Here is a 20,970-nt window from a genome sequence, read left to right as displayed (position 1 = left end):
CCGAGGAAGGTAGGTCTGTGATGAAATCCACTCCTAGGTGTGACCAGGGGCGGTTAGGTGTGGGAAGTGGAAGTAGTTTACCAGCTGGAAGATGACGGGGGCTTTTGGCTTTTGGCTGGTGGAGTGGCTGAGGCTACTGGTGGAGAGGACCATTGGATGGGACTTGCAATTATCTCGGTGGGTAAGATACCTTCTTGTGACGGTGCTGAAATTGGAAATGAAGCGGCGCTAGAAATTAGCGAATCCGAGGAAGCGTTGGAGTTCTTTGATGGACTGGAGTAGTGGCCAGGAAGAAATGGCTTCCACCTTCCCCTTGTCTATGCGGATGCCACCACTGTTGATGATGTAACCGAGGAAGTGGACGGAGGGTTGGTGGAAGGTACACTTTTCAGCTTTTAGGTAGAGATGATGTTTGCGAAGCTGCTTGAGGACCTCCGCAACGTGTTGGCGATGTTCGGCCCGGCTCCGAGAGTAGATCAATATATCGTCAATGTAGACGATGACGAAGCGGTGGAGGAACTCTCGGAGCACCTCATTCATGAATCCCTGGAACACGGAGGGGGCGTTGACGAGCCCATAGGGCATAACCCTATATTCATAATGGCCGGTGGGCGTGACAAAAGCTGTTTTGCTGCGGAGGTCCAACTTGGTGAAGATGGCGGCACCGCGCAATTGCTCCAAGGCTGCTGGGACAAGAGGAAGGGGATAGCGGTACTTGACGGTGATATCGTTAAGTTTCCGGTAATCTATGCAAGGTCGGAGACCTCCATCCTTCTTTGCCACGAAGAAAAAGCTGGAAGCAGCAGGGGAGGTAGATGGTGTGATATATCCTTGCCTCAGAGCCTCCTCGATGTACTCCTCCATGGCCTTCTGCTCTGGTAATGAGAGCGGGTAAATCTTGCCCCGCGGTACTGGCTCACCCGGAAGTAGGTCGATGGCACAGTCCCATGGCCGATGTGGTGGTAGTTGGGAGGCTCTCCTTGGGCAGAAGACGTCATGATATTGGGCGTACTCGGCTGGAATATCCACTGACTGCTGGGCGACAGGGCTCTCGATGGTGGTAGCGTGGAGTGGTAAGGGCATGGGCCTTCCTGGAGAGGGTCGAGGTATTTGAGGGAAGCACTGAGGGAAACAGCAGTTACCCCATTTTAGGATGTCTCCGGTACGCCACGACAGGATAGGGTTGTGTTTAACCAGCCAAGGGAGGCCTAGGATGATGTCTACACTCGACTCCTCCAGAACCAACAAGTGAATTGTCTCATGATGTAACATCCCTATGCGCAACTGTAGGGGCCCAACGCAGCGTCTCACATGACGACGTGAAAGGGATTTACCTGTTATGGTTTGAACTTGGTAGGCGGTCTCTGTGGCGAGGGTCTGGAGCTGGAGCTGTTTGCAGAGGGACCCTGCGATGAAATTCCCCGCTGACCCGGAGTCGAGGAGGAAGGTGACTGATAGGGAAGTGGTACCAACGGTTAGCTGAGCCTGAGTGGTTAAGGGTTTCATCTTAGGGAAGGATGGCCGAATACCACTCACCAAGAGACGAGAAGGACGGGTAGGGCATTCCTGGATCCTGTGAGTGCTGTCTCCACAATATAGGCACAAGCCCCCCTGCAAACGTCTCTGTCTTTCTGCCGGTGTTAGGCGGGAGGAGTCGGTGAGCATGGGCTCGGGCTGGTCCCTGGTTGCAGGTTGGAAGGAGGAAGGAGGGCTTGAGATGGGGGAAGCCATGGAGTCAGAACGGCATGCATGCATCCTATTCGAGCAGCGAATGGCCAATTGAATGAACTTCTCAAGCCCGTAGGTGTCATCATAGGCGGCGAGTTGAAGGCGGACTGGTGGATCTAAGCCTTGGCGGAAAGCAGTCAATAAGGAGGGTTCGTTCCATCCGCTTGCGGCTGCGAGGGTACGGAATTTGAGGGAATACTCGTGGATGGTCGTAGAGCCCTGTCGCAGCTGATACAGTTGCTCGCCCACAGAGGAATCCCCAGGCAAGTGACTGAATACTTCGCGGAAATGGGCTGTGAACTGGGCGAAGGATTGAGTAGCGGGGCCGGCCTGAGTCATGATCGTCTCTGCCCATTTCAGTGCTGGTCCGGAGAGGGAGGTGATCACAAACGCTATCTTAGATTGCTCCGTGGTGAACATCTGAGGGTGAAGATTGATCGTGAGCGAACACTGCATTAGGAAACCATTGCATTCCTCGGGCTCACCAGAGTAGGGCGCTGGTCGGGCCATGGGACTGGCGAACATCACAGGCGAAGGAGAACTGGCGGTTGGCGGAACTGGCGGAGTGGAGGGTGGTGATGGAGCCGCAGACTGTGTAAGGAACCTCTTCAGCGAGTCCACAAGCTCTTGGAAGGGATCCGGCGAGCTCATCGTGTCAACGGTGTTGGTCCGATCTTCTGTTAAGGACGCAGCCGGACACAGAGGTAAGTGTAACACACAGTGACTTTATTTGCAGAGATCGTGCAGTGGATGAGTGCGGCTGGGGATGAGAGGTGAGAGTCCGCTTAGAGGAGGCTTGGGATGCCAATGGGGAAGGAACTGAGTGTTGTCTTTGTGCTTTCCAGGAGCGAGGAGCGGAGCAGCCGATGAGGATCGGGGTGACTGAGAAACTGACCACGGAGAGGAACAATCTGGACACAGGTAGACAACGGGACGGAGAACAGGAGGTAAGTACAACAGGTAATGTATAGGAGGTAATACTCATCGAGTTTGGCTTTCAGGAATGGAGTCCACGTTGGATTAACGAGATCGGACACTGAGTGACTGGAGGTGAGTGCTTTTGTGTGGTTCTGGGTGATGATGGTGATGGGGTGCAGGTGCGTGTGATCAGAACTCAGGTGACGTGGATCGTGGTAATTGGCTGGGCGGAGAGCCTGGCCGTGCTGTTATATGTGCATGATGATCATAAAAAGATTAAAGAGTCAAAAAGTTGCTATCTAAAGTATATTAGATTTAATAGATTTTTAAATAATCAATGGATATTAAACAAATTTAATTGCAGCAGTTATTATGCTTAGGCCATTGTTAAATTAAAAAGTTTGATATATGTATATTGGCTATTAGCATCAGCACCCCCCCCCCCCCCAAAAAAAAAATTGGTCAACTACTATTAATTTCCAACAGCATTTAGCCATTAGCGTAAATAACGTCCCCCATTTTACATCTGTAGCAATTAGACAGTCATGAAAACAGTTTCTTTAGAGATCTAATCTATATGTGTTTATTAATGTCTATTAGACATTAATGTTTATTAGAGTCCATTCATTCACGACACTTTCTGTAACAGTCCCAGAAGTCAGTGGGATCTTTAGTAAGCTCGTTTCCATCAATTGCCTGTAACTGTACAAACACCTCCGACGACAACTGATGTCAAACCAATTAGCTTGTTCAGATGTGAGGACAGATTCCGCGTGAGGCAAAGAGGAGAGGAAGAAAGAAAGCACGGCCCGGCACACTGCGCCATCTGCACAACGATGACCTACGTCAAGAATTCACACACACACACACACACACACACACGCACACACACACACACACACCTAATAACTTTCTCTCAAGTGGTTCTCTCTTCTGTGGCTATAAATAGAGTGTGTGGCAGAGCTAATTTCTTCATTGAGAGTCTAGTGGTAACGCACAAGGATGCACACACACGCTCACACAGCTCTGACGTGCTGCCTGACAGCTACATGCAGGACGAGCTGAGGGGTTGCCAAGGCGACCCCTTCCCCTGCCAAACCCTCTTTCTGTGTCAGCGTTATCTATCCATACAAATCTGCTATCATCTCCTTCCCTCTCCATTTTCCTTCCATTTCTCTGCATCTCTCTCATTTACTTGGCTTATTCAGTCTCGCTTGCAGTATATTCACTCTTTATTCTTGCACTTTACATCTTTATTACTCACGTCTCGTCTTATACTTTTTCTTGTGTCCATCAGCTGTTATCTCATTCTTTTAATTCAGTATTTGTTATTCTCTTAAACTGACAGCCTTATAGACACATTCATTAACACACACTTCCTCCCCAAATCTCATGGCCCAGCAGTCTAACAATATAACAGCTCTGCTCTGGGATTTCCACACACACACACACACACATGATTTCAAGTAAGCCTGCACACGTTCTCAGCTGGAAAGTTACCAATTTGCTCTCATTACTTTCCACTAAAAACTCCAAGCTGAGAATCTGACCTCGGCTGATTCCATTGGTTTAACCTTGCTGCAAAATTGAAGCCTTCCTTTGGTTTTCCTTTTGTGAAAGAGGGAAACACTATGGAAAAGAACAAGCTACAGTAGTTCAGGGGAAAGAAGGCTAAATGATTTTTTTGCCTCTAAACATTAATTTGGTCATAATATGACAATGATGCCATTGCTAAAAGCAGCCCACCTCCGAGTTACACTCAACCGATCCTGTTAAAAGTCAAAATCTCAAACACTCCAGCTGTAGCCTGTAAACTTCTGTTGGAATATTTTTTTTTTTTTTTTGTCATGCATCACAGAGCTCTTTTTGTGCTTCTCGGCTTCTAATACTTCAAAGGGGCCTGCAACAGTCTGTCTATATTCAGAATACCTCAGAGCTTCCAGGAGCTAATTAAAAAACGCCCTCCACACCAACGCTCAGGTGCTCTCCAAAGCAGTTTTGATTTCCCTCCCATAGAAAACAAGAGAGCTATTCGAATTTCATCTTTTGTTCAAGCGTTCCCTTATTTCTTTCTTCCATTTCTCATTTCTACCTCCTTGGCCTTTGGGATACTTCAATATATGGTATGTTATTGTAGCTCCTTTAAGGAAGAATCATATTATGTCTGCTTTGTGTAAAGCCAGTCTATTCAGATTTTACTTCCTTAATTCCATCAATTTATAAATTTATTATTAAAGAAAATTGAAAATCCTGTAGGCTTTGTGTTCTCTCTCAGTCAAATCGATTTGACAGAGAAGAGTGAGTAGACAGGCCGGTGACAGTATCAGGTGGGCTGCAGAGTACACAGTTATGCTAAAACCAACTCATCTGTCCTGCTCACACATGCCTCTGATTGACCATCCGCCTCCAGCCTTCAAACAACTCCCACAGGTCCTGCTACCTTCTCCCTAGGCTTACTCAGCTCTGCCATAACCACCGGACGAGAACAAGAGAAAAAGAGAAAAGCAATTTGGGAATCCAAAACAATAACTAGGCTTTTAATAATAAAAATAATAGGCACCAGATTTGTTTGTCGAAAAAATAGGAAAATATCCATGCCGTTAATGACTGCTACAGATAACGGCAAAAAAAATAAAGTTTGGGTTTTGGGATTTTTGACATTAAATTAATACTTTTATTCCACAAGGACAACAAAAGAGACTGTAAATACTTTTACATTGTTACAGAATATTTATATTTCAATTAAACACTGTTCTGTTGAGCATTTTCTTAATCAAAGAATCCTTAAAAAATGCATCACTGTTTCCACGCAAACAGTGAATAGCACAACTGTTTAATTAGGAATGTTTCTTGAGCACCAAATCAGCATATTAGAATGATTTCTGAAGGATCATGTGAGACTGAAGACTGAAGCAGATGCTGAAAAATCAGCTTTGCCATCACAGGTATAAATTGCATTTTAAAATATATTGAATAAGAAAAGTTCAGAATATTTTTTTTGCTGTATACATTTCCGATCAAAACTACTTTCAAAACATTAAAACGTTTTTATGGAATTACGGAAATCAATTCCATCCTGTAAAAACATAAAATATTTAAATCTTGTGGCATCTGAGAATTCAGAATTCTGCTTTGGTTTACTCTTAAAGAGGCTATAACAGATGTCACTATATATAGTCAGAGGAACAAGAACAAAGGGAGACAAATAATGAGACTATATAGTGCTGTATAAGTTGCCCGGGGCAGTTTGGGGCCAAGATGATCCCCGCATATAGTAACTGAAGTAGTAACTTTGATCTCCAGTCCACCCCCTCTTCTAACTTTCACATGGATCAACTGCAGCACAGCATGCATACACTTCTGTAAAATAATAAATCTGTATATCTTTACTGCAGTTCTAAGGCACAGACTTGCTCTACATATGTAAAACTAAACAAAGGAGCTCCTTTATTAGATCTGAACTTATATATAGTCATGTACAGCTTAATCATGCTCTAAATTAAGGAATTAATCACCATTTGGTGCGGAAACACAATGCATTGGATAACGTATTTGTTCTAAATGGCGACTCTGATGCGCAGGATTGCGAGCCGGCTTGGGAGAGTGGATTAAAGGGAATTTGGGGATTTGGGAAAATGGGAACTGGCACATTTGGGAATCTAGGAATCAGCAGATTTGCAGAGGGCTTTGTGAAAGACACATGGCGCAGAGAAAGAGACAATGCGGGATGAAAATGAGTGTTGGAAGACAGAACGAGAGAGAGAAGTAGAAAGAAGGAAGGAAAAGAGACACATTGCTGATGGTGTCAAAAAACAAGAAAACAACACTGGCATCTTTGCTGTGAACAAACACTCACACGCCTATGCAGATGTTCAGTCTGACTGCAATGTGCTGGAATATACTGCTGATGTCCTATGACTGAGGCATTATGTGTTGGCATGTATATAGTGCACATACTGAGGCAATAAGTTTGATGGCTTTTTCCTCATTAACACGGGTTTCAAATTACAAAGCACTCTTTCATATTAGATAGAATTGCTTAAATAAGACAATTACCATTGTAAACACAAAACACCTACACTGGCTGCCAAAAAGTGGTAAAAACTGAGAGGAAAGGAGCAAAAAGGGGTCTGAGATTGCAAATTACTGCTGATGTCAATAATTTGTTTCTCTGGGCGACTTGGCGGCTGGAACCTTAATTGCGAGAGAAAAATACCTCCTCGCAAATCAGCTCTTTCCATCCTCTGAGAGTGTCTGTCCACTTTGCTCTCTCTCAAAAGAAAAAAAAGACAAAAAAGAACTGAAAGAGGAGAAGAAAAAAGACAAATGTTGAGGGGTTTTACCTCAGTCTGAAAAGTCAGTCACTTCTTTGGTTTGTTAATTCTCCATCAATTTACCCCAATTTGTCGTAAATGTATATCTCTGATACTGGAGCGTAAGTAATTTCCCAGAAAGCTTTCGTCTTTCCAGCTGGCCTCACTCATTAAGTGAATCATAGGGTAAACTATTCCTGACAAGTCCTGATCCAGAGTGCAGTGGACTGATCATAACTGGGAAAAGGCAAGGACATGTCTTTAGTCAAGGTCTGTAAAGCTGCACCAAAGTTCAAAGGCAGAAAATGATTTAATTTTCACTATATGGTACTTTGTAGTGTTAAAGATGTAGTCCAGTCATAAATGAAAATTCTGTCATGATTTACTCACCCTCGCGTCATTCTAAATCTGTATGGCTTTCTTTCTTCCACAGAACACACACACACAAATGTATTTTGAATAAGGTTTCAACTGTTTCTGTCCATACATGGAAAGTCAGTGAGGTCCAAAACAATTCTGGCCCCCACTGACTTTCATTATATGGACAAAACAAGACGTTGTTTGAAATACGTTATTTTGTGTTCCACAAAGTCATACAGGTTTGGAACAGTAAAGTAACGAGTAAATGACAACAATTTTTATTTTTGGGCAAACTATCCAGAAATATTGTAGCATATACTATAGAGCATATGTAAATGCATGTCTATAGGTGCCATTACTCAACAGAATGCAGCAGTCAGGTTCCAGAAGTAAAAAAGTTTTCTCCATAGGGGAAATGTTCTTTAATGATAACTTATAAGCCTTTGAAGACAGACCTACTTTGAGCTATGAGGTTGTTAACTGAATAAATTACCTATGATTCTGCAAAAAAATCTCCACCAATCAGAGAATCCAAACAAGAGGATTGTGCAAAAATAATTTCTTAGCACCTGCCCACTCCCAAAAGGCACTGAGGATGTAATATTAGGGTGAGTCTCCCTATTTGTTTATGCTCATATATCTATAATCAACATCAATAGTTCTATACTTATCTTTTTTTCTCTTTAGATTATTTTGTTTGCAATGCTTTTTGGGACTGCAGTTCCTTCCCTTATTAAAGTTTTGTCTTTTTGTCTGATTTTCAAGTATTATATTTTTTGCTTCAAATATAAGTTGTCAATGTTGTGATTTACCTCGTAGCTGGCTGGTTTTGTTCATGGCTTATAACTCCTTGACTTTTTTAAAATCCCTATGGGAAAATACTTCCTGTACCAAGGCTGCTGAAAATGTGGATGGACACTGTTGCACTCTACTCCCCTATTAGATATAACCATAATACTTTGCTGTGTTGTGTCAGACGCTCACCATCCTCTGTGGGCACATAGACGTTGAGGTAGAGACAGTCTTCGCTCTGATTCTGAATGTAGGTGGCGGCCACGTCCAAGTTGTCGGTAAACCACACAGGCAGCATGATCTCAGGTAAAACACCATGCACGTTCTGTGGGCAAACAGGGGCGAACTGTGTAGCATTCCGCACTTCCTGCCAAGACCCAGGAGCTTCCGATGGCTGAAAACGACGGTCTCCGATTGGCGGTGTGGCATAGGGGACGCCAAGGTACTGTTCCACGGGACCCAGAATCTCGTTGTTAAGCTCTTTTTTAATCCCGCGCAATTTGCCATAGTTTGTGGTGACAGTGGGATATTTGGAGCCGGGATCAATGCGCTGACACGATGCCAAGGTGATCCAGAGTGCCAACCAGAGGAGAGTAATTGTGTGGGTGGCCTCTGAATTGCGGGCATTGCCCAAATAACGTTTGCAGGCATGGGGCAGATACATGACTGTCTTGTTTTTTCCTTCTTCGCTTCGCCGGTTTATTGACTTCCGCTTTGCTTTGTCACGGGTGAAGGGCAAAAGGAAAGTTAAACTATTATAACAGAACAAGAAAAAGTGGTCCTGCTGGTTTGTTTTAGTCTTTCAGGGAGCAAGAGGGAGGACAGGAATGGGGGGACTGTGGAAGGGTTGGGGTGGACGAGGGGCTGAGGTTGTGCTCAGCCCTGGTGGGTTATCGTGGAAATGCAGTAGAGAGTAAAGAAGGAAAATCTGTTACGTTCCATCTCCCTCAGCCGTCCTCATTGGGCCAGTTAAAAGGTCACGCAGATGATTGCTGATCCTGTCAGGAACAACAAAAACGTAAGGGTTAGTGATTAAAGTTTAATGTGCAAGTTGCTACCATTTGCATGCACATATCAGTCACATGGATTTGTACAATGTTGAATGCTGCAACCTGGATAAAAGGGATAGTTTACATGAAAATTCTGTCATCATTTACAAACCCTTATGTCATTGCAAACCTGTCTAATCTATTTTCCTCTGTGACACAAAAGATGATAATCCAAAGAATGTCTCAGTGTTTTTGTGTCTACAACAAAAGTCAATGGTTGTTTTGGACCCCACTGATTTTCATTGCAAAGGTGTGGTCGCATTTACTCAACAACATTTCACGAAATCCAGTTCTATCCTGACAACTCTTGGAAGATTGCATGGTAATGGATATGACAATGTTATTGTATTTGGTCTTGGCAGAATAGATCTGCTACGCTGCTGCTGTTGGTTATTGCTGCAGTTGTAGATTATTGCTGCTGCTGCTGCAAGCTAGTATAGGAACTTGCTACTGCCGGTACACACGCAGATATGGTGCAGTGAGTATTTAGAACATTCTACTGCTGTACAAGCAGCATATAAAATAACACATAGCAGATCTATACAGGTGGAGCTGGGGAAGGTGGAGGGTTTCAGAGGGGTTCAGCTGCTCTAGTGGATGCAAACCAGACATTTAAAAGTAAAGCAGCAAGTTTATTGGCTGCATATGCAACATGAACCAATCAGCTTGTGGCAAGTAGATTAACGCTGTTCATATCATCAGTTTGCATTAACGACCCATCAGCCTGTGCCATCTAGAGTTTTATGACAGAACTTGGCATTCATTTCAACAGGAATGTGTGTGATCTGGATCTTTGTGTGAGGGTAAAAAAGTTCTCCACACGGATTTCACCATGTTGACCAACAGAAAGCTGCATGGTTTGAAAGCGAATTCTGTGTGAGTAATGACCCATGCATCAGTACACTAATAACAAATGCACAATGGAGCTTCATTTGTGAAGTCCAAAAACTGCTGCAACTTTCTTTAAAATATCTTCTTTTTTTGTTGTGCAGTCATACAGGTTTGCATCTACTCTTGAGGATGAATAACTCATTTTTAGGTGAACTATCTCATTAAGCATCTTGCTGGATTGGTGAAAAATGAAGGATTTCCAGGTGGTTTGAACTTACAACCTTTTAGTTTCTAGACCAGGTCTTTAATGACAAAGCTATAACATTTCCCATCAAACATTGATGGTTTTCAGTATTTAGCTATATAAAGCTGAAACATTCAATGACTCAGCAGTTACAGTGCCTCCTGTAGGCTTCTACGTCTAAGCCCTGGAAAAAAGCAATACTGCAGGCAAATGACAGCTCAGACGACTCTTTCAGGGCATTATGAGGCTCATAAACACAGTAAGACAGAGACAGGGAGACAGTGATGTGAAGGAAAACATCCTGAAAACACCCACACAAAGAGCCTCTATCAGTCATTTGTGACTAACAAACTAAAAATAGATGTTTTAGCTCTCACATCCTGAATGAAATCATCTGTGCGGATATGAAGTCTAATTAAGAACCGACGCATTTTGCCGTGAACACATCTTTTGTTTTTTAAAGCCTCTAATCGCCTGAGAGAGCTGATTGATGCTTTAAAACTTTGATGTTCATTTCAAATGGTGTTAGCATTTAGCCAAGAGCTAAAACAGAGGAGAGAGAGATTTATGTGATGTGAATGGATTTAATGTGGGTTTAGATTTGAAGTCCGGACAAGATGGAGGGCAAAAGGTCACGCATAACCAGTGAACTTTAAAACTAATGGAAAAAGAGGCATTAAATCTCAACTCCTGTGATGACAGGAATGTCATATATAACAGCACCGAAGGACACAAATAGGAGCAGACTAGAAACATTACAAAAGGTAGGAGAAGAAACAGATTGAAAATTGAATGAGAAAATTCAATTGAATCATAACACCAAATATGGCTGCTGTACAGATGGATTCAACACTGACGTCATTTCCTTTGACTCCAGAGCTGAGGTGATTGGCTCAAAAAATCTGGCATATTTCAAACTTAGCACTTGGGAGGAATGGGAATGCTAACAGAGAGCTGTCTGCAGGTATTATAGACGTCCTTGGTGCAGTAAATGTGCATGACAAGCTACTTAAAAAGCAAAACAATGCTTCCTCATCATCATCACCGACATCATCATCACCATCATCGTTAATGTGGCAACAATCATCATGCTGAATGGACTCCTCCAGTGATATTACTTTATCACCATCCTATAATAGTCTCATTTAATGTGGCCATTAGCGTTTCTAGTGCAGCGCTGTCGTTGTCTCGTGTGTGTCTTTCTTTTTGTTATGCCAATAATGCTATTTGAATTTGAGAACTATGGATTGGAGAGAGAATAAAAATAAGAATGAGAGAAAGATAAAGGAATAGGAGAGAGAGAAAACCAGAGGTGTGAAGACAAAGTAGGTATTTTGCTCAGGGGCCTGTACAGGCACTTTAAATACGGATAAATGCTGTAAAAATCCAATAGCAACTATGGTATAAATCCCCAAGTAGTCTATATGTAATGTGGTATTTAAGGAGGTCAGACGGAAATGGGAAAGGAATAAAACAGCTGAGCTGCCTATTCCTCTTATTATTACACCGTAATTCTTCCCGCTTTCATTATAAGACATAATTTAAGTACTGTGCTTTGTTTGCATCCAATTCCCACCCTTATGTAAATGAAGTTCAATGAAGATAACATGTTGCATAATAAGATATGTATATGCATTTAGCCTTTGTATACAATAAAGGGTGACTCATTCCTGATATGCAGTACATGCTCATGCCCCTATAATTTAGCCTATATTACTAAATATATTGGAACATAATTATAAAATTAAATCCTATACATACTTATACACACAAAATATTATATTAAGTCTGGTGTATCCTTATATTTCCTCAATTTAGGTATAGCAGGAATGTACCTGTTAGTAAAAACAGGGAAACCTGAAAGCTGAAAACCATCTTTCTCAATATTACTCCTCTTATAATTTGTTACTTTATTGGCCATCTGTGTGTTTGTTTGTGTGTGTGTGTGTGTTCTGTGGAGTGTAAAATAGAAGAGGATGACTCTAGGGTTCTGAGGAGAGTCTTGGGACCATTGACAGGATTCTCTGGCTGCTCTTTAATTAAACCTTAGAGACCAAATATACTGCACAACGCATACACAAACACACACACACACATTCATATAGTCACACACAACAAACACACTCTTCTTAAACAATAATAAACCCTAACTGATGAGGAGAAAAGGCGGGTTTAGTGAACACTGGAGAGCATGAGACAGATTAGGGCAAATACATGACAGAGATTAGAGATGGAAAGGGACAGCGAGAGCATGGCTAGCTTCTGATCAGTGTTTCGGAACTAACTAAAAGTAGCGACACTAATAACTAAACTGCATTCTCAGTAGCGTGACAGAAGTATGGCTGTTTTCAAAATTGTGTAGCTTTTCAAATAACAAGCTATTTTTGCCAGCAGTGTTGCACGACATGCCTGTTTTTATGTCATATCGTATTGGGCAAACAGCCTTACAACAGAGCAAACTGAGGCAATAAAGTCATTCTCCGGGAATCTATTCCCTCTCTCATGTAATGAGAGATACATTTAGATGTGCCTCTTCTACTTCTTCTACTCACTTATCATGCACTGAATTTTATGTCTTATGTCATTGAAATAAATATTTAGGTATTTCTGTTTAACACACTATGGAAGTGTTTTTGCTATTTCTATTAGCTGTATGTATTTATGTGTGATGCTTGCTTTTGCACCAGTTGTGGTTGAAAAATGAACACATTTTATTATTTGTTTTAATTTCAATCTTTGTTTTTCAATTCATGACAAATTAATTGTACAGTCATCATTGCCAATTACTACTAATAACAACAATTTATTAAAGCAGACCTTTTCTACTTGCAATAAACAGCAATGTGATGAGACATCAATATATAATAAACAGATGCAATTAATATTAAAAATAGGAATTAACTATGTGCTCTGCCAAATAATATAAGGGGCAGACTTACTGTATTGTTGCCAAGCAACAACTTAAGAAACACAGCTCCTCCAAACATAATTAGAATCAGATTTTTTAATAATCTGTTTGCAACCGTTAATTCCATTAAAACTCAAAATACTATAATAAATGGTTAGGTTATAAAAATAATTGGCTGTTATTGTATTTTCTTTTCAGTTTAATTTTAGTAATTTTAATGTGTTTTTGTAAATTTTATTAGTTAGCAATTTTAGTACTTTAGTTAGTTGCCAATGTGTTTAAGTTTACATTTTTCTCCTAATATTTATAGTTTATTTCAGTTAACAAAAATGTTAATAAAGCTTAAGCAAAACCTTTCTTATCTGAATTATTTATCCTTGTGTTGTTCCAAACCATTATGAGGTGACAAACCTTCATGCAGACCACAAAAGAGGATTTTTTTTTTTTTTTTTTTAAATATAATAAATAATGAAATGCTCAATGAAAGCCAGTTGGTAATATGATGAAAGACTTTACATTAATGGATGAACAATGCCTTTAAAGTTCAGTTAAATAGTCGTTAATCAATTAAAAAAAATGCATAAGTAATTCTATGGCAAAAAAAAATCATTTTATAATTTTTCAATTTGATGCAAAGTTAGCCCTTTTGGATTGGCACCACCTACAATACTTGTAGCCACCATTTGACATGAAGGTGGCATTTGCTTCATTTTGTTAGTTAACAATAGTGCAGCTTGACTGTATTTAGCTACTCTGCAGGATGCTAATAGCTTAGCAGGCTACATTTTCCAAACTAGCTTCCCTAAGCTGCTCATGACGCATGCTAGAGAACCCACACCAGGGTCCTGTGGCTCGTAACCCTGCTGAACTGCTGCATTTACCCTCTGACAGTTCATCACATATGTCAATCAGCTCCCATGCGATGCCATTCCCACATATCCATCTGCTATTCCGTTCCACGCTGATCTAGAATCAGCCGCCGCAGTAATTAAGGCTTATGTCAGACTAATGAGCTTGTCACCTCCCTGATCGTGAGCCAGTGTGTGCTGTGTTTAATCAGAGGACTGGATGGGTCCAGCAGCAGCTGATGCCCCTGCAGCCGGGGCAAGAGAGTAAGAAGAGCGGCAGGACCGGAGCGAGCACAAAGTTGGCATTAGTTGTTTGGGTCTTAATTGCTTGATTGGCATTGTTACAAGGCTTAAATTGGCCAGTTGTGGCCGTGCTGTGTGCCCTCCGGGTGTGATGGATAATGATGAATAGGAGAAATAAACAGACAGAGAGAGACAGATGGACAAAACAGGCTACGAGAGAGAAAATGGGCGAGAGAGATAAAGGAACACGCTCTCTCACTTTATCTGAAGGGGGAAATGTGAGGTGTGAATTGGAGACACTGGCACCAGGCCTGTCTGTGTCTGAGACAGCAGATACCTGCAGCGAGTGTCATAAAGGAGTACAGATGTGTGCAAGGGCGGTTCTGAGAAGCGCCCTCATTCAGACCTGCTCAGCACCCTGGGAGATGACATCAGTTATGTCGTGTGTGTGTGAGTATGTGTGTATGTGTGTGTAAGCCAACTGATAGCAGAACTGCTGACGGTCAGGTCAAAAGACATTCACAACCTGTCGGTACCTTCTACCCCCACTTTATCTCATGTCTCTGTCCCCCTTAACTGTCCATTGATCTTTGAATAAAAGACAGCACAGAAGGATAATGGGCTTGAAAGAATTGAAAAAGTGAGGGAGAGAGATAAAGACCTATAATTATCACTAACGGTTGTAATATGAGTTATTTTTATTTTTAAATGCTCTTTTGTTTTTCAGGTTTTTCGTAGAGAGTCTATTGTTTCTTCTTTGAATTGATGTACTTTATTTTGTTCTGTGCTACCTTCAGTGCACATAGCAAATTATGAAACTGACTGATTATTTTGAATCTAAAACTTATTTACATATGTGCAGCTTTAAAAATGTAACAAATATTTACAAATCTTTTATATTATACTTTAAATACATATTTCAAATAGTTTGGAAAGAACTAAGGAGGGAGGATTTATTTAATCAAAAGTGACAGTAAAATCTTTTGCATTGCAAAAACAGAAAGCAGATAATAGGTGCTGAAAATTGCTGCTATATAACTGGAATAAATAACTGTTTTCTATTGAATATATTTTAGAATGTATTTAAAACAAATTCTATTAACAAATAATAATTCAAAATAATATTTATTTATTTTTTGCTGCTTTGCCATCACAGGAATAAATAACTGTTTTCCATTTAATATTTTAGAATGTAATTTTTAAATTGTACAACTAAATAATAATTCAAAATAATATATATATTTTTTGTACTACAAATAAATGCAGCTTTGGGAAGCATCAGAAACGTCTTTCTAAAAATATATTTAAAAAATCTTATATGGGAAGGGAAATGTTGTGCGGCCATTTGTGCTCTGAATTTAACCCATCCAAGTGTACACACAGTAGTGAACATACACCCGGAGCAGTGGGCAGCCAATGCTGCGGCGCCCGGGGAGCAGTTGGGGGTCCGGTGCCTTGCTCAAGGGTCTCACCTCAGTCGTGGTATTGAGGGTGGAGAGAGTGTTGGTTATTCACTCCCCCACCTACAATCCCTGCCGGACCTGAGACTCGAACCCACGACCTTCGGGTTAAAAGTCTGACTCTCTATCCATTAAGTGACTGCCCCCTATACAACTATATTTGTGTTTGGGCAAGAAGTAGGGGCAATATGATCTCATTTGTAATTGTTTTTATATGTTTAAACACTGAAATGTGAATTATAAATGTATTGACATAATCTAAAATGTATAACTATACAACTTATGTGTATAGCAGAGGTCAGCGGGTAAGTGCTGTGCAGGTTAAACCTTACTCCCTGACCTCAAGTGGCTCTCTAGCGACTGACACTAGAGGCCATGGACCTTAGCCTCCTCGTTAGAGCGCCCGCCTCCCACGCCAGAGACCGTGGTTCGAATCCTGCTTGGAGCGGGGCGAGTAAGGACCGCGGCAATAGTTATACTATTACACAGATCCCCCCCATCAAAAACAATAAATTCAGCCTATTAATTCAATCAATTCAATATTTTATGAACTAAATTAGTAAAAAATTGTGCATCTCTAAATCTGTTCATATGAGAGATGCACATTTTAGATGATGTCAATACATTTATAATTCACATTTCAGTGTTTAAACATATAAAAATGATTACTAATGAGATCATATTGCCCCTACTTCTTGCCCCTCAAACACAAAATTGCAACCTGTGTCTGTATTTAACACAAATGACTTAACACAGTCATTTGTCACACCAATAAAGTACATACATCTTAAACAATCTAGAAGATTCAAAAATCTATTTTTCCAGAAGAGAATTGGCCTTATAGTTTGTTTCCCAAACTATTTTCTATTTATTCCCCACAAGCAGTTTAGAGAAAGAGAGAGAGAAATGAGGAGGATAACCTTCGTCCAATCATAGGGGACACACACACACACACACACACAAACAAATACACAGGAATGAATGAGTGATCGCAGCCCACCAGAGCACAAAATTGGAAACAACAGAAGAAGAAGAGTTAAAAGCAAATATTTACAGGGGTTTAATGTGGGCCGGGAGACTGCCGCTCTGTGAATGGTCAGCGACAGTCCGCACTGTGCTAATCAGAAAGAACCATTACTCACACACCACTCATATTTGCTTAATCACTGCCTGATGAAGTGTTTGTGTGTCTCTTTTAAACTGGCATTACATTTCTAGTCTTTTTACTGTATTACAAAGACCGACACCAGCACAACAGTTCCTAAAAAAGGCAGAACGGCCACCACAATTTCTCCTTCATTAATATTCAAAAGCAAGTGAGGATGTAACCGTTGCATATTCAACACGTGTGCTGCCCACAGAGCCCACACCCTCTAGTCAATTACAATGCATTCTCCTATACAGAGAAACTCCAAACAAGAACAGAGAGAGAAAAGAAGGAAAACCAACAGAAAGAAGACTAGAATAGACATCAAGAACAGCCAAAGAGAATCTCATCCCAATCACTCTTATATAAAATCAATGATAAATGGGTTTTGTGTGTCAGAGCGACAGAGAGCACGAGCACGAGCGAGAGGGAGATAGAGATTTTTTCTCTACTTCTCAGTGTGAGTAAGCCACTGTTTAGGCCCCAGGGTAGCTCACAGCCTGAGTCCTTTATCAATGATGAATGACCAAGTTTGTGTATAACCATGTGAGTGTGCCTGAATCTGTGCATTTTTAAGTGAACATATATGCAAAACTACGCCAAAAAATATGGTAATGCTGTTTTAGAGTGCTTTTCTCAATTTCAGTTATTTGGTGGCTGATATAGTCTTTTTCTTCCCTTTATTTCTTTCTCTCCCTTTCTATCTGTCAGATGGTATGAAAAGTGAATAGAAATTGATGCAAATGATGTTTCTCATGTATCAAGCAGTGCTGCTGCTACTGTTGCAGTCAGTGCTGTACGGTCTCGGTCTCACAGTACGTCCTAACTAGGTGCTAACAAGCTTCTAGTGACAAGTAATTTGTCTATACACTTAAAATAAAATGCTGAGCATGCAACAATCAGCCATTTAGAACATACACTGCATTCAAATTTTGGGGGTCATTTTGAAAAAAAAAAAAAAAAAGAAAATTTATTTAACATTGAAAATTATAAAAATAAAAGATGTTTATTGAGCACCAAATCAGAATTTTAGAATGATTTCTGAAGGATTGCAAGACTGGCGTAACAACATGTGCCAACCACAGCATTTTTAGCCATCTGAAAATAGCAGGCACTCTATTGAAAATGCCTAGCTGCGATTGAGAGCACTTTGGAAACAGCATTTAGACCCATAGTGAACAAAATGTACCTCAGAGCAATATTTTTCATATTTATATTTTTTGGAGATGTCATCTGGCATTGACATCGATACTCTAAGACCATCAGTATTTAAGCTACTATTGTAAAAGCAAAGATCGGTGATATTTGTCCCGTCTTTCTGTCTGTTCACTGTTATTGGACAGCTGGTCCAAAAGTGACATTGATGAGAGCTGCGTTTTACCCAAAGTTCAATGTTTTTCAACTCTCAGCAACCAGAAATAAAATAAAATGCAAGCACGCAGCACTCAGTGTGAAGTAGACACTCACCACCTCGTCATGCTGTTGCTGTTTTTAAATACTCCCTTTGCTCCCAATTGAAAAAAAAAATATGCTTGAAAAACGCTTTGGTGGACACATGGCCTAATGGCTGCTGAAAATTCAGCTTTGCCATTACAGGAAAAAAATCATTTTGAAATAGATTAAACCAATATTTTTGATCAAATAATGCAGATTTGTTGAGAGCAAGAGACAGCATTCTTAAACATTCAAAATATTACTAAACCCAAACCTAAACTGTAGTATACAAAAATCTTCATGTAGTTTGAGACACTTAGTAGCAAGTAAATTTGAAATGTCAGATCCCATGCTGTGTATTCTTGGACAAAATTAGCAAGAGAACCGACCATAGAAGGTCTGAGTACCATACAAGCAATACTGATGTGCTCTACACCCTCAGCAACAGCATAATCAGGGGAGCAGAGAAGGGGAGGAGTGGGGCTGTAACAGTGAAAGAGCAGAATCCTCCCACCCTCTTTCACACTCCCTTCATCTTCTCTTTCTTTTCCTCTCCTCTCCATCTATGGGACTGATATAAAAGCAATGTAAAAGCTATGAAAAGACACCCCGACCATAAATCTTTGCTAAGTGTATGTGTGTGCTCACATTTACATGCACACACAGTGCATTAGCCAATAGATGTTTTTTATCCAAAGGGACTTGCATTGCACATCTTATCTGTTCATGCATTCCCTGAAATTTGAACCCATGACCTTGACATTGCTAGCATCGAGCATCATGCTCATGCTTTGAGATGCAGCAAATTCTCTCCTTTACACTAAAGATCTGTTTCAACATAGCTGTCTCACCACATACAAAGGGAGCCGTCTTCAACTGCATTAATATTAAATTATTAATGCATTCTAACTAGAATTGAACCTCATATAGACAGGAACTGTCATAAAAATTGTGGTTCATCAAAAAAGCCTACAGGGGACTAGAAAAAGATTTTTTTTGCTAGAAATATGGTTGTTACAGCGCCAAAATTTTAGATGACACTGGAATTTTACAATTATAGATCGAACACAATACTACCCTAAATAATATAAGTAAAAGTCCTCAAGCATATTAAACAAGTATACAGTCATCAATAAAGTAAGAACAAAAGAAACACAATAAATACAACAAAACAAAGATAGAATGAAATAAAAAAAAAATCAAGGTATAAGAAGTAAGAAATTTTACAGAAACTGTAATATGTAAAATAGAACACTGCACAGCTTTCATGTGAATGAAATACACAATGATTCTTATTAAAGCTACAACAGTTATTTAAAATCACTTGAAAGTTTAAAATGACGAGGTTTAAAACCATATACAAAAGGATAAAATTTCATGCCAAAGCAACACTGCAATGCCACATAAGCATATCTGCAAGAGATGATAATTTAAAATTTAAACCGATTGTTAAATGTTATCATGTCTACTAGAATATCACCCACCCCTATTTGTAATGAATACATGTCTCAGATTGTACTCCATGTTAGATTAATTGTTTTCACAGGACTTGTTGCAATTGCATTCTCGGTGAAGCATAAATGCAATGTTGCTTTAGAATTTGGCAAAAAATGGGGTGTTTTAGAAGGCAGCATAATTTTGTTTCAGCAGCCTTCTTGTTGGAAGCTTGCCTATGAGGCCTTAAAATGCTGCCTCCGTAGGCAGCTCACTAGGTTTTGGAACAGATCTTATTTGTCGAGTTCCTCCATCTATCCTTGTCGGTTTTCCCTCCACACCTTGTCACTTCATCCCTCTATCACATCAATACACTCCCTGTGATTCAGCCTCCATTTCCACACAATATCAGCTGCCGCTACACAAATTAAATACCATGGCCAATAACGATTACTGGACGAACTTAAAGATGAAGCAGGATATGGGATTGGGCAGAGAACATTACACTGGAGTTGTGTATGTGTGTGTGTGTGTGTACATGTGTATGTCAGTGTTTGTGTGTGCCCGTGGCAAAGGCAAAGCACAGCAGTGGCACCAACAGCACATTAAGTCAGAGATCCTATTTATGACGCCAAATGATGGCCACCGTATTCTGCTCTGAGCACTTCACAGGAGAGGTATGAGGTTGAAACAGTGTTTGGGGAACCAGAGCATCCATTCAAAAAGCATCAGATTAATCTCAGTCTAAATACCTTGAAAATTGAGCTCAGCATTCATGAAGCGCTTGGTCTCCATGTCAAGGTGTTCCTTGGAAAACAGCTTTCACAAGATATGCTAGATAAGCAAACTGCTCTGTGAATGTTTGTATAGTTCCATGTGTACTTATTCATATTCACAAACACTGATACCCATATACATGCAAACCCACACAAATCTTAACCATCACTCATGAAGCACAGAACAGAACAACATACCATTCAGACTTTTAGATATAAAACTCTCTCATAACACTTCTACCTAAAATAGTGTTCTGCAATGGATATGATGCAGTGGAAAAGTTATTTTAAACATCTATGGCATAAAATAGATGGCTTCTCTTTATTTTGAAAAATGTTTTTGTACATATAAATGAATGATTATGTATAGAAATGAATCATTTATGTTTATTTTATTCTTTGTTTAGATTATCAGTTAGAAAAATAATCAGTTACATTTTTATGAATATTATAGGCTTTCAAAATTGAAGATAGAAAGTTTGGGT

General features: G+C 40.4%; 1 protein-coding gene across 1 annotated transcript in view; it reads right to left on the bottom strand.

The window, feature by feature from the left end:
• LOC306888749 (neuroligin-2-like) overlaps window positions 1-20,970 on the bottom strand; it is a 170,010-nt gene that overhangs the window by 88,730 nt on the left and 60,310 nt on the right. Inside the window, exon 2 of the mRNA XM_079447180.1 lies at window positions 8,304-9,109. Coding sequence (XP_079303306.1) covers window positions 8,304-8,775 — 472 coding nt within the window. The 5' untranslated portion in view covers window positions 8,776-9,109. The remainder of the gene's footprint in view (window positions 1-8,303; window positions 9,110-20,970) is intronic.

The sequence above is a fragment of the Barbus barbus genome (genome assembly GCF_936440315.1).
Source record: "Barbus barbus genome assembly, chromosome: 2".
Lineage (NCBI taxonomy): Eukaryota > Metazoa > Chordata > Actinopteri > Cypriniformes > Cyprinidae > Barbus > Barbus barbus.
Note: the sequence above shows the minus strand (reverse complement) of the source record. Positions and strands in the feature narration are given on the sequence as shown.